Source organism: Triturus cristatus, chromosome 9 (assembly GCF_964204655.1).
Source record: "Triturus cristatus chromosome 9, aTriCri1.1, whole genome shotgun sequence".
Taxonomy (NCBI): Eukaryota; Metazoa; Chordata; class Amphibia; order Caudata; family Salamandridae; genus Triturus; species Triturus cristatus.
In genome coordinates, this window is record NC_140592.1 from 566,445,516 (window position 1) to 566,468,103 (window position 22,588).

Sequence of the window (22,588 nt, forward strand, 5' to 3'; positions counted from 1 at the left end):
GATGATAGTAGGAGCGCCAGATATCTTTCCTTCGTGACTACCGAACAACAGCCGGGGTTTGAAAATACGAATATTCCTCATATTTGATAATGTTAAAAATATACATGCACTGTTAGTTAGCGTATTACAGAGGGGAAAGACTGTTGCGTCTGTAAACTTTAACTAGGCAGAGCCTTTTAACAATGGATGCGATATACTGTTTTCCTTATAGAGTGTGACTATAAGGCAGCACCAACCTCCTGATCCGGGTGTTGCAAAATAATAAAACCCAGTAGGTAAGCATGAAAAGCCAAAACAACAGACCCCACTGGCATGTGTATGGTCACATATGATATATATCTACACCTAGGTTTGACACTTGGGCATAGTTTAACTAGCACGGAAAGAAGTATAGAGGGTATGTATCTGAATCAATACAAACAATATGATTCACTAAACCTATTTTGTTGTGTATTTTTACTAATATTTTTTTTTTTTTATTTAATGAATTGCACGGAGATCACCACTATTTGAATATAGTCTTGAGGGAATTTGCTCATGTTAGTACACCACACAGGAAAGTTGTAATATTATGACACCAAGGCCCAGTGTACAGAATGGAGATATTCCAGTGGAAGCAGCCTGTCTTGATTCGAGCCAGGTGTGATGTCCCCCTGTGTTGCTTTTTCTTCCTTTTCCTTAGAAAACTACTGGGAAAACAGAAAATACACGTGAGCGCATTAGGCCTCATTCTTATGTATGGAATGCGTGCTTTTTTCAAGAGCAGGGATACGTAGCAGTAGATATTTAGCACCCCAGACCCGAGGGCTCACGGTGTGTGCCGAAACATGTTGGCACTTTAAAGAGAGTATAACTGAACCAATACATTCAGAATACCCAGTTTGTTTCACGTTTTTATCATATACCCCAGGTACCCGCCTAATCAACATATCGTTTGGTTATACCTGAAGGTATTTTTACTATCACTCATCTGGTTTCCTGCATGGCCAGCTTTTGCTTTATATAAGAACTCTCATAACATCTTTGGTTGAGTCCGCCCAGGTAGTACCATCTTACCTGGGTGTGGAAAGACGCCTATGATGAAGCATGTCACGATAAGTGAGTGAGGCATCTTCTCCAATATCTTTGGATACCCCATTGCCCACAGATTAATCGGAGGGAGACCAACAAACCCCTGCATGACTCTTATCACCCTTTCTTCCTCTTTACTTGGCAGTCTTGATATCCCTCTTGATATCTAGATAGCAGCAGTGGCTTATATGTAATGCGACACTTGGATCTGTCACATGCATTACCGCAAAGAAGGTGCGGAGATTATGTGTGGTAGATCGGTCTGGCACAAAGCCCGATTGATCAGGTCGTATTGTCATGGAGAAGCGGTGATAGGTGATTACAGATAAGTTTGGCTAAGATTTTATTATCTACGTTGATCATGGAGAGTGGCCTATATGAGTCACATGAGATGGTCGGTTTGCAGGTTTTAATATAGTGACAATGACTGCTTATCGCAATGATTGCGGTAATTCCCTGGTTTCCTAGAGGATTGGTACACGGCTAGAAAATGAGGGATTACTGTGGCAGCAAATTCTTTATAGAATGATGTAGTAAGACCAACCAGGCCCGGGGCCTTATCGTTGGGCAGGCTGTGAATTACATGTAGGACCTCCTCCTCCATGAATGGGGAGTCTAAGTATTGACGACGCGCGTCATCCAGCCATAGTAGTTGTACCATGTCAAGGTTATTTTTAATTTGGTCCGTGGGAATGTGGGATTTAGATTGCTACAGCTCAGAATAATAGGTGGTCATAAAATGCAGTATATCAGTGGATCTAGTGTGGTGTTCCTCGTGTTCATCCACTAAGTCGGCGATATAAGTATTCACAGCAGGGGGTCGAAGCATGTGGGCTAGTGTTTTACTGGGTCGCTTGCCCACTCCATATCTACGAGCTTGGCCTCTCTCCCTAGGTAGTGTATTTCTCGCTCCGCTTCCTTATTATACTCGGACAGGGTTTCACCTATGTGCGCGAGGATGCTCTGGTCATTGGATTGAAAGAAGTCTTGTTCTAAAGCTTGCAACTCTGACTCAAGGTGCATGAGTCTCGAGCGTATGGCTTTTAGGACTCCTGTTTGTTTTGCAATACAGACACCTCTTATGACGACCTTGAACGCTTCCCACCGCACCATTGGGGAATACACCGATCCTTCCTTTGTTGAGAAGTATTTTACAATGGCGGTGTGTATCTCAGGTCGGAACACCTGGTCCCGCAATGCTCCAGGCGGAATAGCCAAGTAAAAGCGCACAGGGGAGCTTGGGGCATTGTTAGTTCCAGTAGCACCAGGGCATGATCTGATAGAGTCTGGGGTATTAATGTAGTATTTGTCACCCACGTCAATGCGTCTTTGGTAGCGAGCCAGTAGTCTATATGTGACCAGGCTCTGGTCGCTGATGTGATGCATATGCCTTCTCTGCTAGTGTTATGCGAAAAACGCCAAGCGTCTGGCCATGGTCTTCTATTAGTGTGTATTGTTGTGATGCAGCTTTGGTGTGCGGGCGACGGGGAGTGCTGGATCTGACCATGTCTGGGTTAAGTATAAACTTGAAATCGTCCACCATTATGACAGTCCCCGGTCCAAGTGTGGCAATATGTCTCCATACTTCGCTGAAGAACTCAGGGCAATCTGTGTTTGGTTCATATATGCATGCAAATATTAAAGGGTGATGGTGCAATATTCTACCTGTGAGGACAAAACAACCCTCTGGATTTATTTTCACTTGTATGATTTCCATTGGATGTTCCTACGATGAGTTTCGCTGTGCCACGTGCATAGTAGGATGCATCAGTTTTTGCACACCATCAGGCTTTAAGGCACGTTGCGAAGGAAGAGGTAAGATCGAGTTCCTGCAGGACGCATATATCAATGTGGTGTCTTGTGAGGTAGGTGTGAACTAAATGGGCGTTTCTTGCATCATTAAGCCCTCTAACATTCCATGTTAAGCATCTAATATTTGTAGTCATGGGACTGTGTTGGGGTGATATAGTTATGTTGTTAGCCAAGCAATGGCGACCTATGATCCGGATATCCCTCTCCAGTAGTGATGTTTTAGGGTTCTAATATTCAGGGAGCAGATGCCTATGCTCTGTGCTCTCGCTGATTTAGCAGGGAAAAGCAGAATAGGGGTCTGCTCTAAGGTACGAGTTCATCCTAATAAAGGAAACGGTAACATCTAACAATCCCAAAACCCACCCCCACCCACTCCAACCCCTAAACTTGGTTCAGTATCCCCTTCCCTCCTCCCTCCCTTGCCCCCATCTAATACCTTTAGTGTCCATCATCTGGGACTCATCCTGGAGGGCAGAGTTGAGCCGGCATAAACGCCATCCTGGGTAAGGCTGGGTGGCTGGGTGGCTGAAGCAGTAATTGATGCCCAGGTGATCTGGCCAGTTAGTCAAAGTTCAATGTAACAGGTTCTTAGTCTGTAGCGGAGCCGGTCTTGTGGTCATAGGGAGCTGAAAGGTTGATGAGAGGCAATACAGACAAATACAATAATGAGTCATTAAGCAATATGAGTTCTTTCGCAGATTGTGTTGGTTGTGTATTGTAAATTCTATATTTCATATATCCTTTCAACATTAAGGTACAGCCAACGTATTTTTCCCCTAAAAGGGCTTCTTCAAGGCAAGAAATATATTCGTGAGTAGGTAAAGTTCATGTGTCCAAATTAAGAAACGCCAACGGTGAGATGCGTCATAAAACGTCCCTCGTTAAGTCCGATACTTCCAGAATCTCAAAAGCCTTAGCGTGTTCAATATGTCACCAAGACCTCAATAATCCTGTTAATGTGTGTTTTTTTTTTTTTTTTTTTTTTTTTGTGTTGTTGTGTTTCGACAAAAGGAAACCGTATTGTGGGTTTGGAGTTATGTGGCCTGCACTACTGATATCTCCTGATTTACCTTTTTGCACCGCTAAGAGATTTTTCTGTATATACGTCATATGCTTCTGCCACTCTAGCGGCCGGCCAGACGGTTGTAGGCCCATACCTGTAACTATTTGAGATTGCAATAAACGGTTTCAAAAAAAAAAAAAAAAAAAAAAAAAAATAATCCTGTTAATCTCCAGCGTTTCCAAACGTCTGTAAGTGGTGTCTCAGTTAAATCCAATTATCACCCCGTGTACAGTTTCGGACCTGCGAAAGAACTCTTCTGGCTTATTGACTCATTATTGTATTTGTCTGGATTACCCCTCATCAACCTTTCAGCATTTTGTATTTATATGTGGCAGCTGGCCATTTGAGGTGGGCAATACATGCGCTTATAAATATTAGTGACCAGACTATAAATATATATATAAATATATTAGTGCAGTTGTTACAAACCCTGCTGCCTTTCTCTTGCATTGAATGGCATAGGGAGGCGTCCATCTGCTTCAGTGTCTCGAAGGAGGACTCCCATGTTTTGTTTTGGGAGAGGGGGCGGAAATGATCCTTATCGTTGTCATCATTTGCAATCCTCCAGCCACTCCCGGGGCGCTTTTCCGGGTCTCTGCAAAGATGCTTTTGATTAACTTGAGTGTAGGCTTTGTGGTTGTAAAACGATGGGGTTTGCCGTCGTGCATAACCTGCAGCTTCACCGGATACAGGAGGGCATAGTTGACATTAGCTTGTTGCAGGAGCTTTTTGACGGGTTGGAAGTCATTTCGGGCTGCCTGGACGGCAGTGGTGAAGTCCAAAAAGAAGGAGACAATATTGCCTCCATATTGCACTTCTCTTTCTGTCACCTGGCACAGCACTATGTCTCTGCATTTATAATTTTGTAGGCGTGCAATAATTGGCCTAGCTGGTGCACCCGGAGGCGGTTTGGGCATTAGGGATCAATGCGCGCGCTCAACTATAAATACTGGGGACAGGTGCTCGTCGAATAGGTCTTTGAGCATGTTGATAATATAGTTCTCCATGTTGTCAATGGCAGTGGATTCTGGTACACCTAGGATACGAAGGTTGCTCTGCCTTGAGCGAGCCTCAAGGTCTTCATTCTTGGACTTGATAATGGCTAGGACCTTGTCCATTTTCAGTAGTTGCTCTTTGGTTGTTGCTTGGTTGTCGTCTATGTCTGACACTTGAGTTTCTAGCTGATCTAAACCGTCTTCTCGTTAATTTTATGAGGCGGTGCACCATTTGGTCCAGTTTAGTGTCATGATTTGACGTCTGCAGGAATAGATTTGAGGTCCTGCTCTTGAATCTGTTCTTCCACGAGGGGTTCTGTAGTTTGTTCCTGTAGTTGGTCTGTAGTTGGTCTGTTTCTGTTTGGCTCGTTAATTTACTTCCGAATGAGATTTTTGACTGGCGCGTGTCGTGCGTGCCCATTGTGTCCCAGGAGTGCTTCCCAGTGCTGGGCAGTTATGACCTAGGTGTTCCTTAATGCTCCAGATGCCGGGTGTATTTATAGTGATTAGCCGCTTCATTGGAATTTATAATAATCTGCTGTACAGCTTCAATGTCTATGCCAAGTCTGCTTTCAACTGTATGCAAGATGACTCAAAGGGGTTGAATCAGCGGGTCTAGGTTGGGGGCCCGTCAGGTTTCAGTTCAGCGTTAGCCCCGTAGTGCTTAATCTCTGGTGCTCTCCTTCTGTATATTGTAGTGAATTATTTCGTGTTTATTTGGGGCCTGCTTATGCATCATATATTTTCAGGCTTGAGGGTCAGTAGAGCTGAAGGCAGGAGAAAAGGTGGGTGCTGGGACCCCTTTATTGTTGCAAGGGAGGAGCACAGATCGTAGTGTGCTGTTACTGATAGGGGGCTGCTATGAAGGTCAAACCCCCTCTCATTGTCAGCGGGCCACTCACCATTAGCTTGCCAAGTTCCCACCGGCGGCGTGTTGTAGGTGCCTGCAGCAGTGTTTTCTTTGGTACGACCTCCCTATGGCGATCGATTCGGCTGTCGCAGCTGGTCTCTGCGATCTCCCTCATGCCAGCAGGCGAGGCCCAGTGCAGCCCCATCCACCCCCTGGCTTGCTTACTTTTCTTGGCCCTAATGGATGGGGGCCAACATAGTCTTTCTTTTCTGGTGTAGCGGTGGTAGGAAGTGGGACTGAGCCCCCGCCAGCAGCGTGGAAGGAGCGGGGGCCCAAGGCAGAGACCCGTCCTCATATCTGCCGCCCGGCTCCACATGTAGTGGTCGGGCTCGGCAGCTCTTAGGTTGGCCGTTAGGCCTCAGGAGTTCCTTTCACATCCCAGGCCGCAGCGGAAGGCCCGGCTGGGGCTTGCAGGGTTTCTTTGACTGCGGATAGGCTGGGGGTCAGGACGCATCATTACGGCGATGTGCGCAGTCAGCAGTGCTCGTTACGGCAGCACTCTTTAGAGCAAGATGGCGCCTCTCAGCTCCAGAGGTTCAGCACACCATTCACCGCGATATCTGCAGGAGCAACCTCCGTGTACTCTGCCGAGGATTTGCGAGTGCATGATCTCTTCTAGCGTGTGGGCACGCACAGTTTATGGTGTTAAAGGCCAGTGGTCTTATGATAATTGCTGGATTAGCTGGAGGAGCCTCTCTAGCGAGCGGCCATTTCACTGCAAGGCCAAGCCCCACCCCCGGTGATACTAGGTCTTTGCCATCGGATAGCAAATCACTGAACTGATTATGTCTCTACTAGATGATTTGATTGCAAAGTTACAGCAGAAGAATAAAGTCATTGTAGCGGGATTTAAATTCTTTATTTGACCATTTCAATATCTTAGGTTGATAACTGAAAAGGAGGATGCAGTCTCTCCAATGCTGCTTTACAAACTGCATCACTGGTGATAGTGCGTAGCATGAAAATCTGCTCTGACCAAAAGAGAGCAGCCGCGTTTAAGAGGGAGCCATTTCTATTGTGATTGATTATGTTTTCCTGGTGGTCAGTCTTTGCTCGTTGCTTCATGACATTGTGGTTTTGTTGTGTACAGATAGTGACCACAGCCCCTGATTGTCACACTATCGGGGAATGACCTCAGGAGATCGTCGCCTAATCACAGTACTATGGTCCCTGAACCTATTGTGGCCAATAACTATAGAAGAGTTTCTTGGCCTAAGGTTATGGCTAATGAGAACCTCCATGCCGAGATATATCAGTGATTTATATATTGTTTATCAAATTATGAGACTTTCCCTGAGGAGGCAATTACAAACTTAGATATTCATGGTAGGTTCTTTAAGAAATTACAGAGTATTTTTTATAAAAAATCAAGTGGTTATATACAAGCTCCTCCCAATGACCCAAAATGGTGCTCAACAGATTGTGAGCAGGCCAAAAAAGTGCTGAGAAGTGCTATTAGGGGCTGTAACTGACATGAGATTCGTACAGCTTGTCGGGAATACAAGTTTGCAATTGACTATGCCAAACGGAAGTGGGAGGATACTAACTGGCAAGATATGCTTCAGGCCCTTAAAATGAACTATGGTGGGACATTCAGGCATATTATTGCATGTGGCAGACGAGTGTCCAGAGGGTGACTTTACCAAGTTGGGGAGTAGGAAGTCCGTCGCGATTTGTTTAGTTTAGAGGGTACCCTCTCTATCAATAGGTTCAAGGCACTAAAGGCCCCTGGTCCTGATCACATTTCTGGTGATCTATATACATCAGAACCTGTGTTGAGGGCTAGTTATGTAAACCTTATCTCTAATGTAATAGCTAGTGGAAGAGAGATCCAAGATACCTGGAGGGGGGTGGATATAATCCCAATATTTAAAAAGTGTGACGCAAACTGCACGTCAAATTATAAGCCTATAAGCCTAGTGGACAACCTTAAAAAAATATTTGCCAGGCAGGTCTTAAATAGACTGGAAGAGTCGATGGATGATCAAAGGATTCTAACACCCTTTCAGGCAGTATTTGGTGCTAATGTTAGCACTTTAGATAAGGTTTTTAAATTTGTCCTCCTTTATTGGTTCTTGTTCAACATTTGAACAATGTGGGAGAAGTTTCGGAAATTGTTGTGAACTTTAGCACATTTAGTACACTAGTAATGAGTTGTCCTAGAAAACTATGTGTTTATACATTATGTACATACATGTGTTTATAGAGTTGACACTTATTGGCCAATCCTCTCTAACAGCACCTTAGTGATCACTGCACTAAGACAGCATGAGTTTTATACATTTTTTTACTTGGAGCTGATTTTAACTAATAACTTAGGCACTGCAGAGTTAGTATTATCAATTTGGGGGAGTACCTGGATATATATCGGTAACAACAACTGTAATGATATTGAATGAAGTCTGCCGGGATTAAGTTTTATGACTTTTATGATTTTTAAAAAATGTTTTTTAAATATTTTATTTATGTATCAAGGATACTAAATGAAGTAAAGTGAAATCTGATAAATGTAATACATGGTTGTTTTGTTAATTTGATGGTTATGAAACTGAATGAAGAAATCTTTGAGATGCTAATTCTGTCATTCATTTCTGTATTCACCCCTTCCATCATGTCATCCTGTGCATCTTCTCTTCTCTCCTCACAAACTCTGCAGAAGAGAAGACAGCTGGTGCATGGTTAATGTTACAGTTATGAATACAATGCTTTCAATGAATTTTCTAGTGTTCCTGATATGTTGTAACATCCAAGGTCTTTACGCTGTAATTCCGCTGGGCAAACAAGCCCTATTCCTTTGTGTGAAATTGTATTTTTGAAATGTTTCATATTTTGTTCAAACATCTGTGGATGGCAGTAGCAAATAAGATTCTGGATGCTTTCTTCAACTGAGATAGTGTTTGTGTTTAAGGGATTGACGTTTTTCTTTCTGATTTGCTACAGAGTTGTTACTTATGATCATGTTATGATTAATTGGCTGTGCTAGCTATATTGTTATGCAAGAATTGTGATAGTGAACTCCTTTATTCTGGGTGCGAGAGAGATTTTTAGAGATGGCTTTCCTGAACTATCAGTGATGCTTTCTGACCATTTTCTGATTTTGCTGCTCATTTGGGACTTGAAATGTTTCTCAATTTATTCTGAAACACTTGTAATAAACCCCTTTAACTTTTCAGTCTGATCTGGAACTAAATTATTGAGTTTTCCTAGTTACTTATTTTGTTACTCTAATAAACTGAATGTCGGGAGGGTCCCATTTTGTGCAATTATTTCTGGTGGGAGAAAAGTAATGGACAAAGTTGGGGTGTCTAAAACTTTTAGGGTGTTATAAAATATTGGGGTACGGTTTTTGCGCCCATATCACTATGTGTTTATGATACTGTATCAACATTTGAGACCCAGATACCATTTGCTCCCAATATCTTATCTGAATATTTACAATAAGGGCCAAACACATGTTCATACGGCGTCATACCCTCAGCAGCGGAGAAGTCCTTTTCATGTTTGGTGAGGATGTCCTTGTAGAGTTCTTCTGCCTTTTGATACTTCCCTTGTTTCAGGTAGGCTGAGGCCTGTGGAAAATTAAGAATTGTGGTTAGAAAGCTACTGATGGTTTTCTCACAGCTAGCATATGCATAACTCATGCAAAACTATGGCCAAGGCTGAGGTTTGATTAGTTCCATTCCAGAAAAAAGTGCAGTGCCATCAGCCACGTTTTCTCATTATAGAAAACTATTCAGTGAGAAACATTTTAGCAGTACAGAAGTTCAGGATTTAAGTGGAGGTTGTTTGTTTACTATATGCTTTACACTTCTAGTGGGATTTTTAAAGAGTTATATCCAGACCCAGTATAGTTTAATACACATTATTAAACACAAACAGAATAAATAGCCCCAGGACATGCACGACCAAACTAAAATAGGTATTTAATCTCTTTTATTGCAAAAGTCTGAACTAAGAGCACCATCAATAGTGATCAAGTTACATTACAAGCTTGTGCTGTGATATCATAATTTTTAATTTGTGAAATGTGCAGAGTTTTTCAACCAATCTGGCAGTATGAGGTAGATTACTTCACAGATCAACTTATTTTACAGATACCATATCCCTTCACTTGAAAATAGTAACAACTGATGTGAGCACGTCGTTTTTGTTGGAAAGACCATCAAGTTAACTGCCAGGATGGGGGGTTATTTATTTTAATTGTTTTATAACATGCCCATATGACCAAAGGACACTAAAAAGCCAGATGAACTGTGGACAGGGAAGAAAACATTACAAACCGGGTTAGTGTAAATGCTTTGCGGGAAAGGTGGGAATCCAGTTGTTATTCTGCCCTGATTTTACCACAATGCATCTGGGCAACTTGTGTGGTGGTATGCCAGGCAGTGTGCTTCCTTCCCCTTTAGTGATTGGCTCCTTGTTGAGTAATTGGGCAGACAAACTAATTAGGATGCACATGTGCTCTGGGAGTTGTACATGTGCTCATGGAGTGGTACAGATACCTGAGAAAAATGTGAGCAGCATTGCCAGCACCCCAAAATGTAAAATGCCACTCTCTTCTGAAGAAGAACAAATATCCCGAAACACACAGTACTGGCTGCAACAACAATGGTGAATACTAAAGACTTTTCAACTAACGTGAGTGTTATCATGCACTCCACTTACCACAAAGCATCTGTGTGAATTGTGAGCTGGTATGCCATGTAGTGTGCTCCCTCTCCCTTTTGTGATGGCTCCTTGTTGAGTCACTTGGCTGATAAGCTCAATGGGATGCACCTGCACTTTGGAAGTGGTAAAGAAACCTGAGAAGACTGAGCGGCATTGCCAGCACCCCCAAATTATAAGTGTTACTCTCTACTGAGGAAGGACAAATATCCTGAAACACATGTCTAGAGATACACAGCACTGGCTGCACCATCAATGGTGAAAAATGAAGACTTTTAAGTGGAGTGAGTGTTATGCACTACATTGACCACAATGCATCTGAGCTAATTGTGTGCCGGTAAGCTAGGCAGTCTACTCTCTCTCCTCTTGTCATTTTGGGATGCACCATGGAGCAGGTTCATCAGTGAGTAGAGGTGATATTTTAGGGAGGTTGTTGCCTATATTGAGGTGAAATACAACCAGAGCTTGAACAGGTGTTCCTCTGTAGGAATGATACTGCATCAGTCTACATCGCATTAAGGTGGACCATCAATATATTTTTATATATTTGCACATGAAAAAACAAATAGCCTATTTAATTAATCGATGGATACATCTTCCGGGTGAAGAAAAAAACAATTGTTAGCATTTGATTTTATTTACAAGTATGCTCTAGCTAATAAAACAGGTACCATGGCTCAGCGAGTTAAATGCTCACTGTTCACAGAGTTCGAATCCTGACAAAAGCAACTCTATCCATCCGATGACATTAACTTAAGTACCACCAAATTGGATAATTAAAACACCTGCTATTTAAAGAATTTAGAAATGGCAGGGGTGTGGTATATGGTGTTTTATCTTATTGGGAGCAGATTGTATAACACCATTGTCTATTGTTCCTTCGAAAATATTTATCCATATGAGAGGTCAATGAAGTTTAGGCTTTTGAGACTGCTATGAAACGAGGCCACTTAGGGCGGAGTAAAGTGCCAATACCGAATAGGTAATTCCTGTACCCTAAAGCACCAACATTGAGGGTAGCAGTACTTCTGGATATGGAAATACCAGGGAATTCCATAGCGATTGAGAAAAATGGAATGACATGCTAGAATCAGAGATGAGTTTTACAGAAAACCACTGTGAATGTGTGTGAACTACTATTTATAGAAGGATCAGGCAATTATAATTCCAGGTTATTGATGTGAAAGTGGTAACAGAGGGTAAAGACTTTGAATCTAAAAAGGGATCTCAAGTATTTCCAGTAAAATCTGAAAGCCTTTGAACTACTTGAAAAAAGCCTGTTCTGAGATGGCATTTGTAAATGAGGAGACAAAAGCATTAACTGAACAAATGAATCAAATGTTGAAGTCTCTGGTGAGGCAGAGTTTGTGTTCATTTCGCTCATAAAATAAAATAAGGTTTAGAAATTCTGTCTTGTCTGCCTGGAGAGTGATCGATGTTGGACAAATTGAACAGGCTGAGTAAATAGTCTGAGAAAAAATTGATAGCAATTCAAATGAGTGGTTGGCAGTGGTGTCACTGATGACGTCATACTGAACTGTGGCATGACCTCCATCAGTTTTATCTAAGTAATGGAGTGAAAGTCCTGAAAAATAATGTGAATAAAAAGAGTGAAATGAGCATGAGGGATTAACTCAAAAATGTTCAAATGAAAAGGGGGATGGTATATAGGCAAGGAGGCACAACTAGAAGTTTCAGAATGTTTCTGAACCTGGTATAACTACTATGAGAGCAATCCTATATTCTATTACAGTCCGAGCTCTTGGTTCATAAGTCTCTCTTGTTCCTTGGGCAAGTGGTAGAACAATCAGTCAACGCTAGAAGTTTGAATTTAAAACATAATTCTGTCTGTATGTGGCTGGAAGGTTTTGGAACTCTTGGTAGTTTGATGTCACCCTTAATTTCATACTTGGAACTTCTTTCATATGTTTTATGGGTAATTTAAGTGATGTTGCTGCAGTTTTGACACAATATCCTCAAGACTGTTCAGGATCACTGAGTAAAATATTTTATCTTTGTATGATCCAGTGCTTCTACCAAGAGAAAGGTTAATACTGTCTGATTTTATATTGGTGTCAAGTTTCTGTTGAAAACAATAAGCTCTTTTCCTCCTCTGCTTGTTCTTTCTTGACATAGGATTGTTCTGTAGCGGTGTGTCCTCTGTGGTTATTGTCCTCTCTTTTTGCATGCTTGGATTTCTCATTGCTGAGGTAGACCTGGCCTGACATCCTCCGAGTCCCACCCTTTTCAATTTCTATCTTGCAGATCTGTCTTCCTATTTAACTATGGGAGAAGTTGTTTCATCTAAAAAAATTGTAGTCTTCAGGCTTGTGTTAGCTGATAATCTGATCTTGCTAGATTAGACTGCCATTGGTCTTCAGTGGTAGCTAGATTATTTATCCGTTTATAAAAGCATTACATTTTTAACAACTAATCTTAATAAAACTAAACTACATGTTTTTAGGTGTTACCTTAACTTCTAATTTAAACTGAGGTCCTCACATAGACAGTGTTGTAACAAACGTCATGGCGGTTTATAGTAGATTAAAGTAATTGTGACTGTGGACTTTCTGTATTACCTCCTTTCAATACTTTCAATACAAAAATACCATCTACTGTGTTGCACGTTTCCCCAGTTTTTCACAAAGGACCTACGACAATTTAAACTGCATTGAAGGCGACTGCTGCAAGATGATTATTTACCCTCAGGCAGGCTTCTCCCCAGGCTCTTATAATACTCAAGCTTGGTTTACTTGGTTGTAGTGCATTGGCCGAGCCTTCAATATTGCTTCCTGGTGGAAAGGGCTCCCCAGATCATTTCTGAGCTTACTTTGGATTACTGCCCCAAAAGCATAAAGATCAATCATGAAACCAAACAACTTTTATGAGTACACTAAAAAATTGATATAAGCTATTCAGTCAGGGATTCCTGGGCTATTAAGGAAACTAACAAAAATATTTTGAGAAACCTTTTACAGTAAATGAATAATTTTGCTTTAAATAATTCCTGAACGGCATCTGGTGTCAATATAAGTTTATGACAATTGAATTTCAAAGTGTCAGTGTTCATTATGACAGTGACATTATCCATTTTATTATTCTGGTTGTGTAAACATTGAAGCAAACTCTACATATAATATCGATTCAAGTTGAAGTAAGCGAGTGAAGTACTATATTTCAGTGACTAAGTTTTATTTTTGCTTCTGTGGTGAAGGCCTGAGGTGTACTGTTTTTTAACTCTATTATGATAATCAATCAGGAGGGAGAAGGAAGAGTTTCTGATCCACTCGACTTCCTAGTTTCAAGTATTCAAAAATCAATGGGGAGTGGATCACTAGTCCCAAAGAACCAGGGTGTGCACGGACAGTATAAGGTACTGTAAAAAACCCTCAATCACGTTATACTGGGATCGATGTTAGCGGTATATCTTGGTTCTCCGCTTCGTTATATGTAACGTGACAGCATCATCATTGGGTTTTGCTGTAATGCTTTCTCCACCTGGAGAATATACCACTGGTTATATTGGTAGTGATAGTAAATGAAAAAATAGGGGGGGGAGAGTGAGTCTTAGTGAAGTGATTAGTGGTGAAAAGGTTGTACTTTAAAAACCCACAGAGCCAGTAAAAAGTTTTAATCGTACTGGATGTTGGGGGATTCGTAGGTCGTTGGTGTGCACTCAGGGGTGAGTTAGGACCCTGTGCATTCTAAAAAAGTGTCCATAAAAAGGTCGACATGTTTCAGCCCTTATTCTGCCCCGGTACCGGGTCACCGAGGGCAGAGTCAGCACAGAACCGAAGTTCGGCGCCGAAGAGAGCGCTTGCGACCGCCCTAACAAGACCCGCTGTTGCCCGCAATCAAGGGAAACAGGTTCAATGGAACGGTTACTTTCTGGGACAATCTAATCCAACTCTTTTCACCATAAAGACCTTGTTAATATACAGGTTTTTTCACCACCCAGGTCCTGAAGAAAGCCCGCCTGACCCTCCGGGGCAGAATAAGGGCTGAAACATGTCGACCTTTTTATGGACACTTTTTTAGAATGCACAGGGTCCTAACTCACCCCTGAGTGCACACCAACGACCTACGAATCCCCCAACATCCAGTACGATTAAAACTTTTTACTGGCTCTGTGGGTTTTTAAAGTACAACCTTTTCACCACTAATCACTTCACTAAGACTCACTCTCCCCCCCTATTTTTTCATTTACTATCACTACCAATATAACCAGTGGTATATTCTCCAGGTGGAGAAAGCATTACAGCAAAACCCAATGATGATGCTGTCACGTTACATATAACGAAGCGGAGAACCAAGATATACCGCTAACATCGATCCCAGTATAACGTGATTGACTGTTTTTTAACTCAACATGATTTGATTGTAATGATGGTATGTTTGAGTTTTTGCTCAAAAAGCAATACATTTGAATTGAACTAATCGTCTGTATTTTGAGCCACAAGCTTCTTCTTCTTTTACTGATAGGCAACTGGCTTGGGATTCGCTTGGTCAAAAGTTAGTCCCCTTCAATCCAGTGAGATAACTGCTTCTAAGACCTCTTGGGCATAGTAAATTTACCTAGATTCCCTAAACTCAAGTAGCTTGAACCTTTGGGTTGCAATTAAGACTACCACTTTCTAGAAAGGTACATGTGTTGATTGGATCTGCAAGTACAGTTTCATAGAGTTCCTGTTCAGTACAGCCTCTTTGTTGGTCTTAGTACTGGGATACACCAACTTGAGTCCCCTAATGACTGCTAGCACTACTCATTTAGGTGGGAGAGTCATGACATTTTAAACATGTGAAACAGGAATAATTTGGCCTGCCTCCCACTTACGGTATCCTCAGTTTCAATGCACTCTAACAGGAAAATGGAATTCCCAAGTTTTTCCCCCTAAATCTCTCTTCTCTGGTACCAAATGTCGGCATGTATATACATCCCCAACAGATGTTTCATAGGCAAGATACAAATTAAACAGGATTGGGGCCAAGACACAACCTTGTTTTAAACCATTTGTTATTAATATATTTTTTTAAATGGTTGTGCCTTTGCCCGACCTTACTCTTGTCCAAGAATTCATGTACAGCAATTGAATCGCTCCTAAGAGTTTAGGTGGAATTCCTAGTTTTGAAAAATTATCCCAGAGAACATTCCTCTGTACCATATCAAAATCAGAATGAAAATCCATAAAACACAAATGGAGATTCAGTGAGCGACGCCTCGACAATTCAATTGTGAGAGCTAGCATTTCAATATTAATAGTGGTAGCCATGCCTTTAATAAACCCAGTCTGATTTCTTCGCAACAGATTTTTAGAAGCCACCCAGGATGTTAAACCAGCCAGCAGACATTTGGCGAAAAACGTTGCTTCACAGTCCATTGTTAAATCAGCCAGCAGACATTTGGCGAAAAACGTTGCCTCACAGTCCATTAGGGCTATCAGCCGATAATTGGCGGGTCCGTGATTTGTCCAGCTTTATAAATCGGAGTCAGGATTGAGCCCCTCCAATTATCTGGAATTTCTTCGCTCACCAGAATATTGTTAAATAATATTGTCAGTTTTTTTGCCCAATATTGCGGATTCTTCTTGTAAAGTGTTTGAAGGAGACGGATTGGCCCCAGGGCCGTTGCTAATAATTGTCTCCATGATTTTAGGGTAGATCTCAATAGGCAAGTGTTCCCTAATATAATTATAAGTGGCTGATTCTGATAAGCCAATTGCGGAATTTATACCCCCTGACATAATGCACAGGGGTTTTTCTCACGCTTCTTCAGATATATTTGACTTTAATTGTTGTAATTTCTTACTGGTGGATTGATTTACCAATCTCCAAAATTCTCTTGTGTCTTTACGTTTAGCAGCATAGTGGATTTTACACCAGTACTGATCAAGCTCAGTTTTTGTTTGGGCCCAATCCGCTTTTTTGTTGAGTGACCTTAGTTTAGGTAAAGCCTCACACTGGACTCTAGTGGACGGATTATTTCTTAGGATCCTCAGAGCATAATTCAATTTCTTTTTGGCTGTTATGAGTTGCACTGCAATTTTCTTGGGAAGTGAAGTAGCTGTAGTTACTCTGACTATGTGCTGAGCGACGTTTTTGTCTACTAGGCACTTTGAAAATTGGTCACAGTGGATCAGAGGATTTTCATCTACATCATATAGGTCTTCCCACAACTCTCTTGCTTGGTGTTCAACTTTCTCCATACAGGCTACCGACCACTGTAGCTTTTTGTAATTTTGACCCATAGGATAGCCTATTTCCGGAGCCAATTGGTCGTGTGAGGTAATGTTTAAGTTAAAACTGATTATTTGCGGTTGGTGGTCGCTTTCCAGCCTATTACCCAAACTATAGCTTATGGCCATATGATATTGTGGTAGTGATACTAAGGAGTAGTCTATAACTGCTTGGGATTTTGTCGAGTGGTGAGATGGCTGTGCCGGAATGTCCGAAGGCGTCCAGCTGTTCAATACTCGTAAGCCTTAGTGCTTCATGTTACGCACTGCATCCTTCCCCATTCTATCAGATCGTTGTTTAAATGCTTCGGTCACCGAAATATGCCAAATGTGGTCGATGATATCCATTATTTGATCCCTAGGCGTCACCTGAAAAAGATTCATATTAAAGTCTTCTGACAGGAGAATCAAGGGTACTGTATTTGTTACACATTGAGTTGATATGAGACTCAGTATTATTTCAATAGATTCTTTTTCCTACTTCCGAGCAGGTGAATGTAAGCGTTTATTATCAACAGGGGGGACACGTTAGCTGGGAGGAGGGGCCAAACCTTAATCACTTGTATGTTTAGGTGGTCAATTCCGACGTCTTCAATTTTGATATTAAGTTCCAATGTAACGTACAATGCCAAGTCCCCTGCAGCACGCCCCATTGATTTTGTTTTAATTGCTGGTTTGCCGCATAAGTATGGTGAAGATCAATTTCCTCTTGTGCCCATGTCTCTTGGAAGAGCACTATTTGATATCTTCTAATGAAGTTTAGGAATTCCTTTTCATCGCTCTTTGCAGACAATCCCTCGATATTCCATGAGCAGACGTCAACTTTGTTCACTTTATGGCTAACAAGTAAGCAATTTTTCTGTCAGATACTAGGCTTTTCATGTGTACTGGAACACATGGCTCCCGGGAGCCAAGACCAATCTGAATTTTGATGTAAGACTTGGCTCGCCATGTATTCTTCATGACGATTAACTACCTGAGGGGCTGTAGTGGCACTGTGTGATGAAATTGAACAACTTCATGCCCCTTCTAAAATTGAAGTTACTGCCAGGTGACGCTTGTTCCTACACTTTAATGGGCTTTTCGTAGGCTTTTGACATCTTTTTAACTCTCCTTGGCGACCCTTACTGACCCGCTCTCCTTCCACCTTAAGGCGAGCTTCACGACCGACCAGATAGAAAAACTATGGTTAGGCTTCCTCCTGTTCCCGCGTCATGTCTATTCCCCATTTTTCAAATGTCTACCTTTCTGCCCATACTTGATCTGCTAAGGCAGGTGTAGCCCACGTGATCATTGTTGGTTCTTCACCTCCCCAGGTTGGGATATTTACAAATGTGACTGAATATATATCTGAAGACTCAATGTGGTTTAATACCGGTATTTCTTTGGCCATACGTATCACAGTCCCTCTATGTACTCTATCAAAATGCCCCCTGGACTTGTATTTTGGAAACATTTTCACTTTACAGCAATTGCCAGGCGGACTAGAGTGAGTCAACAAATTTTCTTTGGCCTTGTTCTATGGTGCGAACTATTACCTGCTGGGTATTATGACCTTGCTCTAATATATGCAAACTTTGTTGTAGATCTATAGGGTCTTGTTCGAGGTTCAATTTTTGCCTTTTTTATTTTACGACCGCCTGAGGATTAAACAGTTCCTTGGAGGTTTGTATGTTTCCTTCTTTTGAAGTTAAGTTGCATGTTTCACTGACCCTTGTTATTTTACTTTGCACTGAATCGACCGATATCTTCAGACCGAGAGAGTCGATATTTGGTTCCTATTGTGTTTGGCCCCTTTGTCCCAAACAGGAGTGGACTGGCAGCTGTTAGATCTGGTCCACTTGTCGGTCCCTTACCTTCCTCATTAGTTGTTCTTTGGCTTGTGTAAAGGTCAATTTAACCTCCTTATCTTCAGTGCCTTCCTCTGCAACAAGGTCTTCATGCTTTCTTTCTAGGGGCACAGGTGAATTGACTGCTTTTGGTTGAAATGTTTGCTCCTCTTTTTTTCCTGAAAAGGATTGGGCTGGCAACAGTTGGATCTGGTCCCCTCGTCAGTCTTTTTCCTTCCTTGTTAGTTGTCCTTTAACTTGAATAAAGGTCAATTTAACCTCCTTTCCTTCATTGCCTTACTCTACTATAGAGTCTTCTTGCTTTCTTTCTGGGGGCACCCCTGACTTAACTACTTTTGGTAGGAAAATTGGGTACACCTCACCTTTGTGTCAAATGTGACAATCCGCTATGATAGTATTAACTTTTTTATTGTGACTTTTCCTAAGTCTTTTGCACTGATGCTTCGAAAGATTAGGTGGCTTGGCTGGTTCCCCTTGTGAGGCTCTTCTTGGTAAAACCTGCATCGCTGACCCACACCTTCCCAGTGCTTCTTTGTAGTGACGCTTTGACTTCCTTACCCTGCTGTGTGCTCTCCACACTAGTAGTCTCCCCCAAGCCTGCTTCAGATGGCTTTCTTTGGCGAGTTTTATTTCCTACCCGCCTCCTCTTGTTTATAATTCACCCTGAAGGGGTTGTCGCAGCCATGGCATGGTGGGCAGTTTTACCTGGCCCTTAATCTCTACCAGAACCAATTCGAGCATCCCAGTGAACGAGGTCAGTTTTTACAAAACTGGGGTACAGGCACAGGTAGAAGTAAACTGTGCCTCGGACTGCGCCCTTTGTACAAGCAAATTTAATGCTCCAATCTTAGTGTAAATTGCCGCTAATGTAGAACGCCATTGTATTTACAAGGTCCACATGAATATTTAACTTGCTCGATTGATATGTCAGGGCATTAACAACCGGATGAAATGAATTAAGCAAAATCTCCCAGGAACTACTTTCAGGACCTTATTCCCCGGTGGTTTGCCTGCTTGGAATATCGGCTTGTGTACAAATGGCAGAGGAGCCCAATACGGGGGTACCTACTATGGCGGGATGTAAGCACTACAAATGTACTTTCTCTCAGCCTGAAACTCCCCCTGGGGTAGTGAGTAGTCATTGTCTGATTGTGCCTCTTTCTCCGGGGATGATGAGTTGATGGGTTGGCCTACTAAAAAGGTTTTTGAGTCAATTTCCAGGTCTGTCTCTGCATAAAGGATATTCCATCTAGATATTCCATATTGAACTTGGGTCCGGCCTTATTGTATCCAGTATGGTGGTGCACCTCGGCCATGACCTGAATATACTTACCTTAGCTAGGGGGATTAGTGGACTCCTTACCTCTGTTAGCTATTTCCGTGGCCAGTGAAGATACGTTATTAGGATCTGCTTCCTACATATTTGGCACCGCCATTTGCAAGGACCCTATCTCACAACTTTCCTTCTTCTCTTGTATCCAGCTACTACTACTTGTAGCCCAGGTTTCTCATTTAAAAGGGCTCTTTTTTGTTTTCACACCTACCAGGGGGACAGATGCATTTAATTCCTCCTTTTCATTGAGAGCCACATTAAGACCCAATTTGGAATTTTCCAACAATTGTGGCGTATCGGGCTTTGTAGACCACTGATATGAATATCTTTACGATATGTGAGTAAGGCATCAATGGATTCTTTAGAAAGTCAGATTACCTGAGCAAGTTATTTTGTTGTTGTATATAGCTTGGTGTCAATTAGGTAAATGTTTGTTTCGTATAGTTTTTTATAGTTATATTTCACAGTATGCTCTTAAACTGTCCAGACCATACAGACTGACAATAATCTGGCGCCATATTGTCAGGTCCCTTCAGGACCTGGCGTTAATCTGTAATATTACCCCCAGGAACATAGCATCATACTGGAACATCTCTCCAAGGACCTGATTGAAGACTGCGACTTCACTTTCACAATTTTATGAAAAAGAGAAAGGGTCTTATTATAAAAACAAGATAATGCTTTAGGGAAACTGATAACAAATATTAACGGTGTTAAAGACCTCTGTAAAAGAAGCGTGAAAGTGATTAGGAAAGGAGCACATTCGATCCAATCAAATGTGGTTTTACTGTGTCTCTTCAAACCATTACATGTGTCTGGTAGCAAGATGTGCACCTAAGATCCCTAAAGACAGAGCCATCACCACGCCAACAGAAGGAACATTACTGAAATGAGAAAAGAATGTGAGGGTTGTGTAAGTTGGGGAGTGGTTATAAAAGCACAATTAAGTCTCAGGGAACAGCATCAATGTGTCTCACCAGGTTGTTCTTGGTCTTTGCCACATTTGCATCTTCTGGCCCTAGAGTGCTTTCGTAGATGCACAACGCCCGCTCATAGTACTCTTCCACCTCCTGAAATTTGCCCTGGTTTTGACAGAGCAGTGCCAGATTGTTCAACTGCTTAGCCACATCTGGGTGATCCACACCCAACACCTGTAAAAATTCAAAACAACAGTAAGAATAAAGTCATCAGCTTCTTCCTGGAGTTATAAACATTAAGCAGACACTCCCCTTTACATTACTTTGAATTTAATACCCAAACAACTGCACAAAATGGCTAAAGGCACTCCTGCTGCACCAAGAGACACATGCTGGTCTTGTGTGCAGCTTACCCCACCCTCAGGGGAGAAGCTCGGGGGGAGTAGCCAGTAGGAGGTCTGAGGACAGTGGGGGCACCACAACAACAACTAGAGGACATACGGGCACAGAGTGGAACATGCTCAGTTGCAAAAGTGGTGGCACCGAAGGCTAAAGAAGTCAGGGCACCACCATGCACGAGTTGTGCTGGAAGAATTTTCAGAGTGGGGTCGCTTCCACAAATGTTAAGTCACTGAAGTTATTGGTATTATGAAAAATTCAAGCATCACACTAAACACAAGTGCAGCAAATGAGCCACGCCCATTCAGCAATAGAGTGGTAAGGGTGACATATACATATATATTCACTGAAAAAAACCAAAGGTTACAGGGATGCTATAGTTACAAAATAAAATTTAAACAAACCTAAGAAATTCACTGAATAAACAAGGGTTACAGGGACGTTAAAGTTAGGCTGACATTTTACTCGTACAAAACCAGAGAAATTCCGCAGTTATAGTTAGCTGAGCTAACTAGAACTCGTTCCCCCACAATGCACTGCTTATGACCTCACATATTATATCACTCATGACATGGTCAGTGACATCACTGATGACATCTCAAATGACATCACTGATGACATCATCCACATAATCTCTGATGCACCCACTCACACCCCAATAGAACCTTTTATACACCCACTCCAACTTTCACACTACCATCCCCAGGGCCTTATACGACTCCAAGAATGGGGCTGCGTGCCCCCCTACTTTGTAAATGAAACCCAGGGGAGGTGGTGGTCCCCGGGGTTGCTGGGGCCGCGCGGCCCCTGTATACAATTTTAATGATTTACCCTGGGGAGGTGGCGGTCTCCGGGGTTGCGAGGGGTGTAGAGCCCCCCCCTATGCATTAATAGTTAATTGAGCCTCAGGGAGATGTTTCCCCCCCCCCCCGAGGTCTGGGGTCCACAAGGGACTCCTGTTATTAATGTTTTTTAAGTCCCGGGGAGATGGTGGTCCCCGGGTCTGCGTGTGGGGGCTATAGCTCTCTCACTTTTCAATATTTTAATATAGCTCCAGGCATTCGGCAGTCCCTGGGTCTGCGGTGTGGGGCCGCATGCTCTCCCCCGCATTTCACAAAGAAATAGCCCCAGGGAGGTGTTGGTCCCCGGAGTAATGAGGGCAGCCATAAGCCATCCCCTACTTTTTTTTAAATCATTTTTTGTTGATGTCCCTGGGACATGACCCACCTGGGTGTAATTCTAAATAAAGCTTCATTTTTTTTTTTTCATTTTTGACAGGAGTCAAGCACCCAGTTCGCCTCTTGATACAATTTGTTAGAATTTGTTTTAATATTCAGTTA

At 42.2% G+C, this 22,588-nt stretch overlaps 1 protein-coding gene across 5 annotated transcripts in view; it reads right to left on the bottom strand.

The window, feature by feature from the left end:
• Nucleotides 1–22,588, bottom strand: part of KLC3 (kinesin light chain 3) — a 1,068,754-nt gene that overhangs the window by 214,234 nt on the left and 831,932 nt on the right. For all 5 annotated transcript variants that reach the window (XM_085625583.1, XM_085625579.1, XM_085625581.1 and 2 more), the window contains 2 exons: nucleotides 20,910–21,083; nucleotides 9,324–9,420 (listed from right to left, as the gene is read on the bottom strand). In XM_085625583.1, the coding sequence (XP_085481709.1) occupies nucleotides 9,324–9,420; nucleotides 20,910–21,083 (271 nt within the window). The remainder of the gene's footprint in view (nucleotides 1–9,323; nucleotides 9,421–20,909; nucleotides 21,084–22,588) is intronic.